The following is a 15,738-nucleotide window of genomic DNA, read 5'->3' on the forward strand; positions in this document are numbered from 1 at the left end:
AGAAAGAAGAGAAAGTAGAGAGAGGGATTTATAGACGGGATCGGGAGCTCCTGCCGTGTATTGTGGCCGCAGTGAATACGATCAATGCGCCTGCCTCGTCTCTTGAATGGCGATTGAGGGAGCCTCACTGGGGAGGGAAAGTGCGATGGAGGGAAAGGACCCAAGGTCTGTATAGCGTCACGTGATTGATGACTGAAATTGGAGTATACGATGCCACATTCATTGTTGATCGTCATTCTTATTGCTTGATGATGGTCATGTTGTTTGAGGAAGGTAAGGTACCCAGGTATATACAATTGGATTCATAGGTATCTACGATGGCGAACGTTGATATATATATCTATGACACTACTCCATCAGCCTTCAGACGGGAAACATCTCCCTCCCCATAATCCAGAATCTCCGTTAAAATCTCATCCGTATGCTGGCCGAGAGTAGGAGGAGGCGTGCGCACACCAGGTGTCGCCTCAGAGTACTTGATAGGTGTGTTGACGAGTTTAATCGGCCCACAGGCAGGGTGGTCCACCTCGGTGACCATGCCGCGGGCTTGAACTATTCGCAGTGTGATATTAGCAGGTGTCAGACAGAAATGATCAGGCAGAAACACATACCATGCGCGTGGTTCAATGTTCCCTGAATATCATTGACAGCCGCATAGGGCATGCCGCTCCCCTCGAAAATCTCCAACCACTCTTGCGTGGTTTTCTGCATGGTGATATCCTCGATCATGCCATCGACCTCGGCCCGATGCTTGACTCGGTCGCTGTTTGTCACAAAGCGGGGGTCTGTCTTCCACTCCGGAAAGCCGAGTCGATCGGCGAGCACGCCGAAGAGACGGTCGTTGCCGCCGCCGAAGAGGATGTCTCCGTCTCGGGTCTTGAAGCTGCGGTAGGGCACGATCGATGCTAGATGATGTTAGTATGTAACAAAAAGAGGTGAGGGTATTATCCACTGACGGTGTGCGGTGCCCCATCTTCCGGAATCCTTTTCTCCACTGATCAGTGCGGAGCTGGCCAGGTTCGACAGCGTCGCGACTTGGCAGTCACTCAGACAAGCGTCGATATGCTGGCCCTTACCTGTCCGTACGCGGGCGAGCAATGCTGCCATAATGGCGTTGGAGGTATACAGTCCCGTTGTTAGATCTGTGACTGCGACACCGACCTTGACGGGCGGTCCATCCCGGGACCCGGTGATATGCATCAGACCCATCTCCGCCTCAACCATAACGTCGTAGCCGGCTCGGTTGCTGTAGGGACCGGTTTGGCCATACCCCGTAATGCTGGCATAGATCAGCTTCGGGTTGATCTCCTTGAGGGTTTCGTAGTCCATGTTGTATTTCTTCAGTCCGCCGGGGAGGTAGTTCTCGACGAGGACGTCGCACTCCTTGGCTAGTTTGTGGAGGATCTCGACGCCGGATTTGTGCTGGAAGGACAGGCCAATAGATTTCTTATTGCGGTTGACCTGTTGTACCTCGTCAGCCGAGTCAATTGATAGTACCCCGGTGTATCTATCTCGTACCGCCAAGTAGTACGCGCTCTCTCCCGGGCCTTTTCTGGAGGCATCCTCATATTTCGCATACGGGGGCCCCCAAGCTCTAGTATCGTCGCCTCGCGTGGGGTGTTCGACTTTGATCACATCCGCTCTGTACCGCCATATTAGCATCTGCATAATTGGAATAGCTCAAGGCACATACCCCAGATCACCCAGAATCTGAGTACAATAAGGCTAAGCCAAGCAAGTCAGCACAATCTCAAAGCCATAGAGTAAAAGAACTCACTCCAGCCAACACCCGCGTCATATCCAGCACCCTGATCCCTGCCAAGGGCAATGTGTCACCCCCCGTCGTCGCAGCGGAGTAGCTCCGCCATGGCTGCTGCGGGGAGCGGCGCAGGACAGGACCAGACCAGGAAGGGCGCGACCGGACGAGCGCATGGAGTCTAAGCGCAGCCATTGTGTTGTCTAAGGGGTATTATGCATGCATCCAAAAAAAACCAAAAAGAAGACACCCGTAAGTATATGAGGAGAAAGGGAATTGGAGAAGCTCCGCCGAAACGCCGACACCGCTCTGCCCCTCCGAACCGAGGCCGAGGGAGACCGAAACGGATCTTCATCATCTACCACAAAAATGTTTACGGGTCTGGTTGAGACGATTGGGAGTGAGCAACATCCCAAAAGATATATTATGCCCTACAGCACTGACAATATGTTTGAATAGCCGTCACGGCCCTCGAGCCCCTTGACACCACCACCAGCGGTGGCGGGGGCACGTCACTCACGATCTCGGACTGCGCGGAGATCCTGACCGACGCACATCTGGGAGATAGCATCAGCGTGAACGGGACCTGTCTGACGGTCACAGAATTCGACAACACCTGGTTCAAAGTCGGTGTTGCGCCGGAGACGCTGCGCCGCACGAATCTTGGGTCGTTGACGACCGGATCCCCGGTGAACCTGGAGCGCGCGGTGTCGGCGGATACGCGCATGGGCGGGCATTTCGTGCAGGGCCATGTCGATACGATCGCGACGATTCTGTCGGTGACTCCTGACGGGAATGCGCTGGTGTTCCGGCTGCAGCCGCGCGAGAAGGATATCCTCCGCTATGTCGTTGAGAAGGGATATGTCACTCTTGACGGAGCGAGTTTGACGGTCACCAAGGTTGTGGATGGGGAGGATGGGTTCTGGGAGGTGATGCTGATTGCCTACACGCAGGAGAAGGTGGTGACGGCGGGCAAGAAGGTGGGCGAGGAGGTGAATGTCGAGATTGACATTGTGGGCAAATATGTCGAGAAGAGCGTGCAGGGTTACTTTGCAGGCACGGCCAACGGGGATTTTGCCGTGTTGGAGAAGATGGTGGCCCGGATTGTGGACGAGAAGCTGAAGAAATAAGGGATCATGATCTATATGGCCTGGGTATATATACATTTTCACTCTTCCTCTTCCTCTTCTTCATCCTCGTCTTCATCCTCAAAATCATCGCTCAGCCAATTCTCCTCATCATCCATATCCACATCATTGTCTTCCTCCTCACCATTCCCCTTCGCCTTGTCCTTCTTCTTCCGCTCAATATTCTCCTTTTGCTGCTTCTTCCGCTGCTCCTTCTCCTTCCGGCGTCTATCCCAGCTCTTATCCAATGATTTCACTTCCTCCTCGCTCTTCGTAATGAAATCATGCCACATCACCTTGCCCTCGCAGACCCCATCCTCAACCTTCATCAGACGCAATTTCATGCGCGGCCCCAATTCCACCAGCTTGACGGCCCGTTTCTCCACCCCCGGCGCAGACGTAGCTTTCTTTGAATCTTTCTCTCCAGCCCGTTGGCGCTGCATCTCGCGTTTGTTGAGAACCCTTTTGGTCGTGGTCTCCGCTACCTCGACCTCGGCGTCTGTGTCCAGTTCCGTCTCGCTCGCAGAGGTATATCCCGCGGCCGAGGGATCGAGTAGATAGTCCGCAGCATCTTCCAGTTTCCCCAAGTTCGGCACAGCAGTCTTCTTCTTATCCCGATTCCGAATCTCCTTGGGATCTAGCCGACGAATGCGTTTCGATACACCAGTCTTCTTCGTAGCGATGGCGTAGTGCCGTAGACTCAGAATATACGAACCCTCCTCTTCAGACTCGGCGGGCTCGCGGTTCAGCAGCATTACACGGCGGATGGAGGTCAGAGGCGTGGCTTGTGGGTTGATCGGCGGGAAAAGCGATTGGAAGATCGTCGTCGTCAGGGTCTCCAGACGCTTAGGGACCTTTGAGTCTTCTGTGGCATCTGGCGAATTGAAATTGTTCATGACCAGCAACGGCGGCGTCTTGTGGTCCTGTCCGCCGCTCTGCGGCCGCTTGAGTGCTCGCTCGACATCCTTGCAGAGCGAATAGTTTTCCACCTGGAAGTGGAGTGTGGGCCCGCGCGGAGTAAGAGCCAGCCGCAGGTTCGTGTTGCCAGTTCGGGACTTGGAGAAGAGAAAAAGATGCGAGACACCGAGGGGACCGGTCATGACGGTGTAGTCCCGCAGGCGGTTGGATTTGCGTTCCTACATGTCAGGTTAGGGGGTGGTATCAATGAGTGTCTGTCCATGACATACCTTCAAACGCACGGCGGTATGAGGCTCCATCATCGTGCGCACGTCCTTAACCAGCTGGCTCACGCTGGATCCGACCTGCGAAGCGCCAACGCGGATGACCATGGACTTGGGAGTCTTGGACATGGCCGCATTGGCCTTGGCGGCAGCCGAGGCATTTTGGGGCTTGACATGGGTACGCTTCTTGACTCGTGCTTTAGCCATGGTGCAGTACAGTTGTTGTGTATAAGCAGTGAGAAGAAAACCGACTCAACCCAAAAGATAAAAAAATCCAGCGGATCAACCATGTTCCGGCCCCACATAGATTTGGCTGCGATGCAACTTTTTTTTGGATCTTCGATCGAACAACAAGACAGACGCAAAATGCCCGCCATAAAAAAGCGCAAGGTCGCCCAGGAGGCAACGGTCGACGACAGTGATGCCAGCTCCAATGCCTCAGAGGGAGCACCCCAAGAAGAGACAGACAGTGAAGTCAACTCCCAAGCCTCAGAAGAAGCACCTCCGGCGGAGGCAGGCACCGAGGCTGCTCAACCCGCAGCTAAAAAGTCCTTTAAAGAGCTTGGGATTATTGACTCTCTATGCGATGCCTGCGAGACCATGGGTTTGTCAATCTATAACGTTCTTAATTGATCTTTTTCTAACTCGTCTTCAAAAGGTTACAAGGCACCTACGCCAATCCAGTCCGAGTCGATCCCACTAGCACTCCAGGGCCGTGATCTAATCGGTCTGGCCGAAACAGGCAGTGGAAAGACCGCAGCATTCGCCCTACCCATTCTACAAGGTACGACACATATCTTGTCCAGATAATAAAAGATGATGCTAACTCTACGTAGCACTCATGGACAAACCTCAACCCTTCTTCGGCCTGATCCTCGCCCCGACTCGAGAACTGGCGGTTCAAATCTCTCAATCCTTCGAAGCACTCGGGTCAACTATCGCTGTCCGAACAGCGGTAATTGTTGGTGGCATGGACATGGTGTCTCAGTCAATTGCTCTGGGCAAGAAACCACACATCGTTGTTGCGACACCCGGTCGACTTATGGACCATCTTGAAAACACTAAAGGCTTCTCGCTGAGAAGTTTGAAGTACCTCGTTATGGAGTTGGTTTTTCCTCGCCCCTACGAGAGCCTCATACTAACATACCACCTCCAGCGAAGCGGACAGGCTTTTGGACCTTGACTTCGGACCTCTTCTAGATAAGATCTTGCGCGTCTTACCCAAAGAGCGGCGGACGTTCTTGTTTTCGGCGACTCTTTCCTCAAAAGTCGAGTCCTTGCAGAGAGCTTCACTATCAAACCCCCTGCGAGTGTCGGTATCGTCGAGCAAGTACCAGACTGTTTCGACTTTGAAGCAGGCATTTCTGCTCCGACCACACAAACACAAGGATATCTACCTCGTGTATCTGCTGAATGAATTCGCGGGACAATCGGTCATCGTTTTCACCCGGACAGTCCACGAAACCCAGCGTCTAGCCTTCCTACTACGCACACTCGGCTTCGGTGCCATTCCTCTGCACGGCCAACTCTCCCAATCTGCCCGTCTCGGTGCCCTAGGAAAATTCCGCAGTCGCAGTCGCGATATCCTTGTTGCAACCGACGTCGCGGCGCGCGGACTGGACATCCCCTCCGTCGACGTGGTATTGAACTTCGACCTACCAACGGACAGCAAGACGTACATCCACCGCGTCGGACGGACGGCGCGTGCGGGCAAGAGTGGAGTTGCTATTTCTTTCGTGACGCAGTATGATGTAGAGATTTGGCAGAGGATCGAAGGCGCGTTGGGCAAGAAATTGGACGAGTATGATGCCGCGAAGGACGAGGTGATGGTCCTGGCTGAGCGGGTGAGCGAGGCGCAGAGACATGCTATTATGGAGATGAAGAATTATGATGAGAAGCGCGGGGCTCGGGGGAAGAATAGGTTTGGTGGGAAGAGATCGAGGGATGAGATGGATCAAGACGAGGGTTGATATGGCTCAAATGACGGTAATAAAAGATTTCTAGAATAATCAAAAACATCTGGAACAGACATAAAAAGACCTCATACGCTACGATGAAATGGAGGGATGTATCCATAAATTTCATTACCGTCAATGATACTATTTTTGGTTACGGCCATGCTCCTCGGACCTGAAAGAGGGCATTACAATAAGGCCAGAAAACTGACATTGGCTTTTCTGCAGCAGTAAGCCATTCCTCGCCGTTTTTTGCTTCCGGGCTCCCTGTCATGACACATTCGGGTGGCATAGACCAATAACTCTCTAAACCGTCTGCAGGATTTCCTTGACACTTCCCGCTTCGCGAACAGCATTGGCGACACGGGTGGCAAGGTCATCGGCCTCGGACCGACTCGCGGCCTCGGCGTAGACACGCACGGCATCCTCGGTACCGCTGGCGCGAGCAAAGCTACGGCCCTTGTTATACCGGGACTGCAGGGACTCGATCTTGGTCTGGAGACCCGGCGGAGACTCGAGCTTGCGCTCGGCGTCGTAGGCCTTGAAGATCGAGCGGTCACCGACCTCAACGCGCACGAGGCGCGATGGGAGATCGGTGTACGTCCCCAGCCACTCCTTTGGGGTCCAGCCCTTGTGGGCGAGGATGGCTTCCACCAGGAGCATGTCGGAGATGGCGTCGCCAACGGCCTGGTTGATCAGGTCGGTCAGGGCCTGTAGGCATTCGAGGGAGCGCTGCTGGGCTGGGGATTGGGGCTCGGTGTTCTTGATGACCTTCAGCGCGTTCTCGGAGAAAGTCACCGTGCCATGGCCGTTTGCCTCGAAGTAGACCCCAACATCGAACCGCAGCGCGGCGTGGTGGAGATGCTTGACGCCGGTGTTGGTGCAGATGATGGGTAGCTTCAGCACCTTCTCAACGTAGTCGGTGCTCGCGCCGTTGGCATATGCGGTCTGCACGACACCGATCTTTAATTTCTGGGCAATTCCAGCACTCCGAGCGAGGTCACCAATAAAGGAAGCTGCAAGTGTGGCGATGCGATCGCCGTCCAGAAGCCGGAAGATATTGCTCTCATCCATAAAGTAGTAGACCAGACGGTCCGCGTCACCGTCTAGCGAACAGCACCGGTCGAGCGCAGCAGCCTTGGAGGATGGAGGGGCACGTTGCTTGGTTTTAACATAGTCGGCACCGCACTAGATGTCATTAACCTCTGCCTCATCGCGCCCTGGGCATAACAACTCACCTCGAAGTTCAGGCTATCAGGATTGATGACATCGTCATTAACCACCTTGATCTCAAGTCCCGGATCTAGGTACTTGATGAACTCCCTAAGCTTAGGCCCGCCAACACCGTTGGCACAGTCGACGGTCAAATGGCCCTGGACCTTGACGCCGCGCATAACTTTTTTGAAAGAAGAAGCAAGTTTCTCATAGTAGCCCTTCTCCGTCGGCTCGCCGTACTCGTACTGCGTCCCGAGTGTGTTCTTGCACCGTACAGCGTAATGCAATTGAGGAGTGGTCATGAACTTCATATCGAGGAACTCGACCTCCGCCGCGGTGAGGGCGGCATTCAGCACGCCCACCAGACGAGAACCCGACGCACGGGTATCACGCGCGAAGACTACACGGGCCGGGTTGCTCATCTTGACGTCGATTTCCTTGACCAGCTCGTCGTAGACATCACCAATTGTCTCCAACGGGGCGTTAGCCAGCTTGGTGGCATATGCCTCCCACTCGGCCTAAATATGCGTTAAAAAAATAATTTTGTTTATCCATCGAGGTTGGTCTTACTTCGAGCATTTCACCCTAGCAATTACCCAATCAGTAAATATTCACCGACAACCAATCACGCGAAAACTCACCATCGGATCGACCAATTTGACGCCATTATCCTCAGCGGGATTGTGGCTCGCGGTGACCATCACACCAATCCATTGTCCACTAAGCTTCTTCGATCGAAGCCCAGCAAGCAAACCCACTGCGAAAACGACGGTGTTGAGAAGGTCGCTGCGCAAACGGTCAAAACACGGCCTCAGGGACGATCGCGGGGTTGTCGAGGTGGAGGCGGGGCAGATCGGAGGTGGAAGAAGGAGGTGAGGAACTTACGCTTTCATGCGGAACTGCAGACGTCAGAGGGTTAGCTAAGACAAATATGGTCGTTCAGGATCGGTGACATACCCCTGCGGTACCATACTCGAAGACCTGGCCCTCGGGCTTCGCGTATTGCAGGGCCGCTGATGAGATTGCTTGCCTGACAGCTGGAGACGCCATTGTGGCGGGCGTACAGTGCGATTGAGGAAATCACCAGAGATAGTGGAAGGAGATCTCACAATGTCGGAGAGAGTGTTCGCGGAGGGGAGGTGAAGAGAAGAGGGAAGGAGTGTGGTTTGAAACAAAAAAGAACGAGGGGTGAGACACGCTGTTTAGACCGCGGCCACGTATTGCCACGCGTGTTTCAGCTGCCCGAAGGGGTTGGAGCGTGGAAATAACTGGTTATCATGCGGTGGAAATACAGTCTAGCTACTACTGTCCCAATACCCGCGCGGGGGAATTCTGTGATTCCATTCCTCCATACTGTACACACCACCATTATTATCGCAATGGAATTACGCCTTCAGTCGGTGCGCGGCAATGTCGTCCTGCGCATCCTTGATCAGGAACCTGTCGCATTATTAGCCATGAAAATCGTTCAGAGAAGCCAAAAACTCACGAATACCACCAGGCGGTGGGCACCACCGTGCCCAGATGCCACAGACTGTGCGCATCAATCAGTCCATGCCAGGGCGGGAAATCCAGCAGCTCCAAACTCATAGCCAAGATGATCCAAGCCACAATCATGCCGGGCCAGGCAGTCCAGGACTGGAGATACTTTTGGTATCGGAAAATACTGAACCCTGTCCACAGCAAGTTCTGGACAATCCCCACAGCCACATTGGCGGCCATGTTGTACGTGTAATCCCACGACCAGAAGCTGAGATAGCACACATGCATCGTGTAGAGCAGCACACAGACCAGCGTCCACAGCCGACGCAGGGTCGGGCGGTACGGCGGGCTGTTCAAGTCGAGCCGAAGGATTCGAATCACAGCCAGATACAGACCGAACAGGACGTTGGCGCCGGCAGCGAAATAATCCATCTTCTCAGTCAACGGGAAGTCGCGCGTGTGGAAGAGCATGCTGAAGGTCCAGCTGGCCAGCCCGATGTAGCCAAAGGTCATGTAGTACTGTCGGAGGGTGTGCCAGCGCGGGATCGCCTCTTCAATGCGCGACATGCCCACCCAGTGGGCGGCGAAGTTGAGGAAGGAGAAGAGCACGGAGAAGGGCTCCTGCATGCCTAGGATTCGGCGGAACGGCCATTTGCCGTGGAATTGTACGACGGGGTCCAGCATCGGGGGATCGCGAGCGACGCGGCGGTCGGTGATGACGTGTTGACAGGTATAGTCACACTCCGCAGGGCAGGTCCATAGCAGCAGACGGTGGTGCAACGCTGTGTGCAAGAAAGAAAAGAGTCAGCCAAGGTCAGAGGAAACGGAGAGAGAAAGAGCATACGTAGCACCGAGTTACCATTCTGGCAGTTCTCCGTTTTACAGACCTGTCATTGACGTCCATTAGCTGTGTTGGCAGTCCTGGGCCAACGGTGCAAGTACCTTGACGCATTCTTTGAAGTCGGGGAGGTGGTCACCCAGGGAGGCGGTCGATCTCTCCACGAGAGTAGCCAGACATAAAAGAGCGAACAGGGTATACAGACCCCGATACATTGTGGGCCGGGGAGTAGCGAAGGTGGTCCTAGGCGCAACACGCGAAGGTAGGAAAGGAGGATGGGAGCTTCGGGCGGGACGGGCCAAATAGTTTTGGTCGCGGTCTTGGCAGTGGTCCGTTCAGGGTTATGTATAGATGTCAGGACACCACTCTAGAAGGAATTGAGATACATATTTCTCTGATTCCTTCCCGAAGAATCACTCACTACGCCTGCCTGTAATTCTGAACTTGCATTCGATGAGGGCACTACGTGTCAGGTGATGTCCCTAATCGGCTAGCGCGGGGCCTGAGAAAAGGCTTGGCATGGGCCCAAAGGCAAAAAAAAGTTGAACGGGTTCTTCTTCTCGTATCACTTTTTGTTGCTTCCACCAGAATCGTTCGTTGCTTCATTATGGCTGAGTCTGGGTCTACGCAGGAGTCTGGTGTCATGACCAGCAGTGCTGACCGCATGGTGGGCATGGAGCATGCTGAAGTGCGCTACTTTACGAGGTATGTCGAGTCTGTCCCTCACCGTGGTTGAACCAATACTGATAATCGCTCCCTAGTTACGATCACCATGGTATTTTATCCTGTCTTTAGGTGCGACGATCATCACTAACCATTGACTTCTTTGCTCGGCGCAGGTATTCACGAGGAAATGCTGGTGAGTTTTTTGCCTTTTGAATTTTGCTTTCCCGCCACATCCCCATTCTGACTGACCTTTTCGATTCGCAGAAAGATGATGTTCGCACGAGATCCTACCGCGATTCTATCTACCAGAACCGCCACATCTTCAAGGACAAGGTTGTCCTCGATGTTGGGTGTGGAACGGGCATTCTCAGCATGTACGTTCGATAATGATCCCTCACAAAAAAACTCTGTGACCGAGACTGATTTTGTGTCTGGCAGGTTCGCAGCCAAGGCTGGCGCAAAACATGTGATTGGTGTTGATATGTCCTCGATTATCGAGAAGGCCAGGGAGATTGTCGCCGTTAATGGTCTGGCCGACAAGATCACCCTGCTCCAGGGCAAGATGGAGGAGGTCCAGCTGCCTTTCCCCAAGGTGGATATCATTATCTCCGAGTGGATGGGTTACTTCCTTCTGTACGAGAGCATGCTGGATACCGTTCTCTACGCCCGCGACACCTACCTCGTCCCCGGTGGCAAGATCTTCCCGGACAAGGCCACCATGTACGTGGCGGGCATTGAGGACGGCGAATACAAGGACGACAAGATTGGCTGTAAGCATTCATCCACCTGCCTGGTTCCTGGCGTTTTCTGACCCTTCCCAGTCTGGGACAACGTCTACGGCTTCAACTACAGCCCGATGAAGCAGATCGCCTTGACCGAGCCGCTCGTCGATACCGTGGAGATGAAGGCCCTGGTCACGGACCCGTGCCCCGTCATCACCTTCGATCTGAACACGGTCACTACGGCCGACCTTGCGTTCCGCGTTCCCTACTCGCTCACCGCCAAGCGCAGCGACTTCATCCACGCCCTGATCGCGTGGTTCGACATCGAGTTCAGCGCCTGCCACAAGCCCATCTGCTTCTCGACCGGCCCGCACGCCAAGTACACGCACTGGAAACAGACGGTGTTCTACCTGCGCGACGTGCTGACCATCGAAGAGGAGGAGTCTGTGTCGGGATATCTCGAGAACAAACCCAACGACAAGAACAAGCGCGATCTGGACATCAATCTCTCCTACCGTTTCGAGACCGGGGACCCGACCCGTTCTGCCGAGGGCAACTGCTTCTATCGCATGTGTTGATCTAGTTTTAATCTGTTGCATTGTTTCCGTCACCAGTGTCGGGATGGTAGCATAGCATATAGTTTTCTTTCTGGCGTTTTATTCAGGACAGGGAAAAGGCATCATTGTGGCGCGATCCGGACTACCTTGGTTTTTCCTCGAGAAAGCTCCTCGCAGTTTCAAGTCGATACCCCGAGTCGATGCTGAGTCTAGCAAACTGCGTCCAATTCGTTCTATCTTATTTTGGTTGTCCTGTGTAGCTGTAGTTAATCAGTAAATACTGTCGGCCCACACGGTTGCCGAGTCCAGATCAGCCTCGGCTCGGCTCATTCGCTGCCCCCGCATTATTGTAACCTGAGCTCTTCTTTCTCTTCTCCCCACCCGTGGACCTTCTCTGTTCTTCATCACCCCAAAAGATAATTACACAATGTCGTCCCCCGGTGCTGGTTTCGAATTCCCTTCCAAGGATGTGTCCTGGCAAAAGCGCGATGTGCTGCTCTTCGCCAACAGCATCGGCTGCAAAGCTGACGAGCTGCACTTCCTCTATGTAAGAACCATTCCCTCCCTTTCTGATGTAGAACTAACACCCATCAGGAATTGCACCCTAACTTTTCGGTGTTCCCAACCTACCCTCTCATTCTGCGTGAGCAAACCCCATCTACTCGAGGTTGACTGATGCTAACAAACAATCCAATCAGCTTTCAAACTCACCGACCAAGAAGTAACCGACTTCTACGCCCGCCAATCAGCAACCCAGATCCCCGGAGTGCCCAAGCTAGACTTCCGCCGCGGAGTCGACGGCCAGCGGAAGCTGACCGTCCTGAAACCCCTCCCGCCCACCAGCGCGGGCCGCCAGTTTGAGCTGCGCAATAAGGTCGTCGGCGTTTATGACAAGGGCAAGCCCGGGACCGTTGTGGAGACGGAGCAGTCGATTGTCGATAAGCAGACCGGCGAGGTCTACTCCAAGACTGTTGGTAGTGGGTTCTTGGTTGGGCAGGGCGGTTGGGGCGGTCCGAAGGGTGAGTTGGAGTATTTCACTGATTGAATTACCGTACTGATTATTGAATGCTTAGGACCGAGCACGGTGAACTACCCTCCTCCGGCGGGGAAGAAGGCCGATGCAGTGCATGTGGTTCAGACGAATCAGGAGACTGCGCACTTGTACCGGTATGTCTATCTCAAAGCTACAAACACCCTTGTCGGTGACCCTCTAATGCTAATTTATTCCTTCCAGTCTAAATGGCGACTACAACCCTCTCCACGCTACCCCGGAGCCCGGCCAGAAAATGGGCTTCGGCGGCGTCATTATCCACGGCCTGTTCAGCTGGAACTCGAGCGCCGTCGGCCTCCTACGCCAGCTGGGCGGCAGCGATCCTGCGAATCTCCGCGAATTCCAGGCGCGCTTTGCGTCGCCGGTGCGGCCTGGTGATACGCTCACCACGGAGATCTGGCGCATGGGTAATGTGGAGGATGGGTTTGAGGAGGTGCGCTTCGTTACGAAGAACCAGCATGACAAGGTCGTGCTTAGCAATGGGCGGGCTTTGGTGAAGATTGTTGGGGCGAAGAGTAAACTGTAATCTATATACTTACTCCTTCGGCCGTATGTATATATTCTTCGGCTCCCCCCCCCCGAAATGGGTGAATTGGATGGATGCCACATAGCGTTCCAAGATTCCCAGGACGCCACTCAACAACCAATGACCCAAACCTCCTAGTCACGTATTTCCAACCCGTTACTCCGCTTTATGGGTTTCTCACCCCAACTGCCCAATTCATCCAAGTGTTTCCCCATATCGTGCGCACGTGACCTGGTCGATCCCGACTGGCCACGGACACAATCGGCACTTAAACCACCGTCCAGCCCACTTCTCGCTGAATACAATCGACCATGGCTCTCAACCGAACTGCTACCATGCAGGTAGCCAATGTTTGGAAACATGCGCGGTACAATTCTCCTTGCGTGACTGTTGACTGTGCATACCGGGCTAATGTATTAACCCAGCGGAGCTCGCGCATTTGCCCTGCAAAATAGAATTGTGGTATGCTCGGATTCCTTCAATGTGTTCTCACTGTATTTACCTGTGACATTTCCTTATAGGCTTTGAGCTGGAATGTTGCAACACCCTCTGGGAGATCGATAGCGAGGTGCTGCTCTACTGTAGGGGCTGCTCAAAGACTGGTGGTTCACGCTACTCGGTCTATGAGTTCTTCTTCAGGGAAGTCCCAGAATGGAGATCTAGCGTCCAAACTTCATGACATGCTCGCGGAAGATGAATTCGGAAGGAATCCTGCTAGGGAAGCTCGCGAAGTCCCCGAGAAGAAGGCAAAGCCTGGAAAGAAAGATGTTGAACGTGACCCGAGATATGTGTATATCGAAGCTGAAGGCGCCTATGACAAGTCGCCTTATCTGCGATTGTGAGCCCTACCCCGTTTTCCCTGGGAGTCATAACTAACTCAAGGACATAGTGGACGTTTCATGCTCAGGTTGGTGTGAATTTGGACAGGACTTGCGGCACAACTAACCACCGATGCAGGGAAAACTGTCAATGCTCCGAATGTAATCATCCAGACACGGCCCAGCGGATTAGCGATACTTTCTCGGTATAAGCACTCCAAACCAAACTGCGTCTCTTTACTCATGGGTTCTTAGATACCTGCCCATGTCAAGGAAGAAGATGTTGTCCACAAGCCCGAGGGCATCGAAATCTCATGTCAGTGATATCCCTCTAGTTCGCCATAGAGCTAACACAGTCCCAGGGTCTGATGGACACAAGGGTGTTTATTCGTATGACTGGCTCAAAGCCCACCAGAATGATGTGGGCAGACCTTCTCGCACCCCAAAGCGTGGCAGGTATGACAATTCCGATTCTTCCAAGGGCAATTTTGACACCCTGCCTAGAGTGCCTAGAATGCCTAGACCGTTTGTTCCATGCTGGCCACATGAGAACAAACGCCCTACCGTCTCCTATGAAAAAGTCATGGCAGATGATAAATCTCTCCTGGACTGGCTAGAGAAGATCGTAAGCTCACCTGCTTCCTAAGAAGAAAAGCCACTTCTAATCTTCTTAAAGTACTGGCGTGGATTCTGTTTCATCGAGGGCGTCCCTGTCACCCCCGAGGCTACCAAGGATCTCATTGAGAGGATCGCATTTATCAGACATACGCACTACGGCGGGTTCTGGGACTTTACCGCCGATCTCACCTTCAAGGACACCGCATACACCAATGAATTCCTCGGCGGTCACACAGACAATACCTACTTCACCGATCCTGCCCGGCTCCAACTCTTTCATCTCTTGTCTCATACCAACGGCTCAGGCGGTGAAAACTTACTGATTGACGGATTCGCCGCTGCAAAGACGCTCTGGCAAGAGAACAAATCCCACTACCAGGCACTGCAGGATACATATCACCCATGGCATGCCAGCGGCAACGAGGACATTTGCATCCAACCAGCTCAATCGGCTGCGGTTTTCCATGTCAACAATGATTTGTCTAATGTTGATCAGATCCGGTGGAATAACTATGATCGCGCTGCGAAGAGCGGCTGGAATGTAGAGGATCAGGTGCGGTGGTATGAGGCTGCGAAACACTTTAACGATATCCTCAATCGGAAAAACAGGCAGTTTTGGACTCCGCTGGAGCCAGGGACTGCTTTGAGTGAGTCCTCCTTTCCCATCGAGCTATGATCGTAGGATTGTTGACTGTCTGGCAGTTTTTGATAATTGGCGGATGCTGCACGGTCGTTCTCAATACACCGGCAAGAGGAGAATGTGTGGTGGCTATGGTCTGTAACTCCTTCTGATATACACTTGACCGTTGGGACTGACAGTAGAAACAGTCAATAGCGATGACTTCCTTTCTCGGCTTCGGGTGCTGAAATATGGCCGCAAGAAGGTGATGGAAAACATTGGGAACTACTACAAGGGATCCCCCAACAACCCGAACCTTTTTATTTAGATGTTCAATAGAGTTATATACATGAATATACCATTCAACATAGTATGACCAAAGACCGGCTGTTCCCGACATTGTATAGATGCTCACGTGACGCGGAGTATGTCATAAGCATCAAGGCCAAGCGGGTCACTCGATTCCCCTCCGGATCTCATCTCATCGACGTACAAAGTACTGACTCTCACTCGCCCCCTCCTCTCTGCTCTTCAGACCTATTTAATATCCCTCCACTTATCCGCCGGACCTCGCTTCTGCCTCGAACCAGCGATCTCCCACGCCACC

General features: G+C 53.4%; 9 protein-coding genes across 9 annotated transcripts; 5 read left to right on the forward strand and 4 right to left on the reverse strand.

Annotated features, from left to right (window-relative positions):
- Positions 1–340: 340 nt before the first annotated feature.
- On the reverse strand, positions 341–1,951 carry N7474_004011 (CaiB/BaiF CoA transferase family protein; the record flags this gene model as incomplete). Its single annotated transcript, XM_057195426.1, has 5 exons — positions 341–552; positions 612–905; positions 957–1,642; positions 1,694–1,725; positions 1,778–1,951. 5 exons carry the CDS (start codon positions 1,949–1,951, stop codon positions 341–343), a joined length of 1,398 nt encoding a protein of 465 aa, XP_057052822.1.
- Positions 1,952–2,125: 174 nt separating this feature from the next.
- N7474_004012 (riboflavin synthase) lies at positions 2,126–2,886 on the forward strand (the record flags this gene model as incomplete). Its single annotated transcript, XM_057195427.1, has 2 exons — positions 2,126–2,156; positions 2,216–2,886. The coding sequence occupies 2 exons, from the start codon at positions 2,126–2,128 to the stop codon at positions 2,884–2,886; spliced, it is 702 nt and encodes a 233-aa protein (XP_057052823.1).
- Positions 2,887–2,924: 38 nt separating this feature from the next.
- Positions 2,925–4,271, reverse strand: N7474_004013 (Brix domain-containing protein; the record flags this gene model as incomplete). The annotated part of the gene is made up of 2 exons (XM_057195428.1): positions 2,925–4,019; positions 4,071–4,271. 2 exons carry the CDS (start codon positions 4,269–4,271, stop codon positions 2,925–2,927), a joined length of 1,296 nt encoding a protein of 431 aa, XP_057052824.1.
- Positions 4,272–4,430: 159 nt separating this feature from the next.
- On the forward strand, positions 4,431–6,034 carry rrp3 (RNA-dependent ATPase RRP3; the record flags this gene model as incomplete). Its single annotated transcript, XM_057195429.1, has 4 exons — positions 4,431–4,668; positions 4,723–4,848; positions 4,901–5,168; positions 5,221–6,034. 4 exons carry the CDS (start codon positions 4,431–4,433, stop codon positions 6,032–6,034), a joined length of 1,446 nt encoding a protein of 481 aa, XP_057052825.1.
- A 291-nt stretch (positions 6,035–6,325) lies between these two features.
- On the reverse strand, positions 6,326–8,284 carry agm1 (phosphoacetylglucosamine mutase PCM1; the record flags this gene model as incomplete). Its single annotated transcript, XM_057195430.1, has 6 exons — positions 6,326–7,207; positions 7,258–7,752; positions 7,805–7,819; positions 7,876–8,020; positions 8,120–8,133; positions 8,192–8,284. The coding sequence occupies 6 exons, from the start codon at positions 8,282–8,284 to the stop codon at positions 6,326–6,328; spliced, it is 1,644 nt and encodes a 547-aa protein (XP_057052826.1).
- Positions 8,285–8,619: 335 nt separating this feature from the next.
- N7474_004016 (PGAP3/PER1 family protein) lies at positions 8,620–9,769 on the reverse strand (the record flags this gene model as incomplete). Its single annotated transcript, XM_057195431.1, has 4 exons — positions 8,620–8,674; positions 8,724–9,498; positions 9,561–9,603; positions 9,659–9,769. 4 exons carry the CDS (start codon positions 9,767–9,769, stop codon positions 8,620–8,622), a joined length of 984 nt encoding a protein of 327 aa, XP_057052827.1.
- A 392-nt stretch (positions 9,770–10,161) lies between these two features.
- Positions 10,162–11,520, forward strand: rmtA (protein-arginine omega-N methyltransferase HMT1; the record flags this gene model as incomplete). The annotated part of the gene is made up of 6 exons (XM_057195432.1): positions 10,162–10,259; positions 10,316–10,329; positions 10,394–10,413; positions 10,485–10,594; positions 10,659–10,990; positions 11,042–11,520. The coding sequence occupies 6 exons, from the start codon at positions 10,162–10,164 to the stop codon at positions 11,518–11,520; spliced, it is 1,053 nt and encodes a 350-aa protein (XP_057052828.1).
- Positions 11,521–11,926: 406 nt separating this feature from the next.
- Positions 11,927–13,076, forward strand: N7474_004018 (putative peroxisomal dehydratase; the record flags this gene model as incomplete). Its single annotated transcript, XM_057195433.1, has 5 exons — positions 11,927–12,046; positions 12,094–12,142; positions 12,198–12,518; positions 12,573–12,666; positions 12,734–13,076. The coding sequence occupies 5 exons, from the start codon at positions 11,927–11,929 to the stop codon at positions 13,074–13,076; spliced, it is 927 nt and encodes a 308-aa protein (XP_057052829.1).
- A 680-nt stretch (positions 13,077–13,756) lies between these two features.
- N7474_004019 (putative trimethyllysine dioxygenase TmlH) lies at positions 13,757–15,459 on the forward strand (the record flags this gene model as incomplete). Its single annotated transcript, XM_057195434.1, has 6 exons — positions 13,757–13,914; positions 13,966–13,983; positions 14,150–14,519; positions 14,571–15,159; positions 15,215–15,286; positions 15,341–15,459. 6 exons carry the CDS (start codon positions 13,757–13,759, stop codon positions 15,457–15,459), a joined length of 1,326 nt encoding a protein of 441 aa, XP_057052830.1.
- Between the last annotated feature and the right edge of the window lie 279 nt (positions 15,460–15,738).

This window comes from Penicillium riverlandense (assembly GCF_028828495.1).
Source record: "Penicillium riverlandense strain IBT 135883 chromosome Unknown utg000003l_segment0_segment0, whole genome shotgun sequence".
In the NCBI taxonomy this organism is placed as follows: Eukaryota; Fungi; Ascomycota; class Eurotiomycetes; order Eurotiales; family Aspergillaceae; genus Penicillium; species Penicillium riverlandense.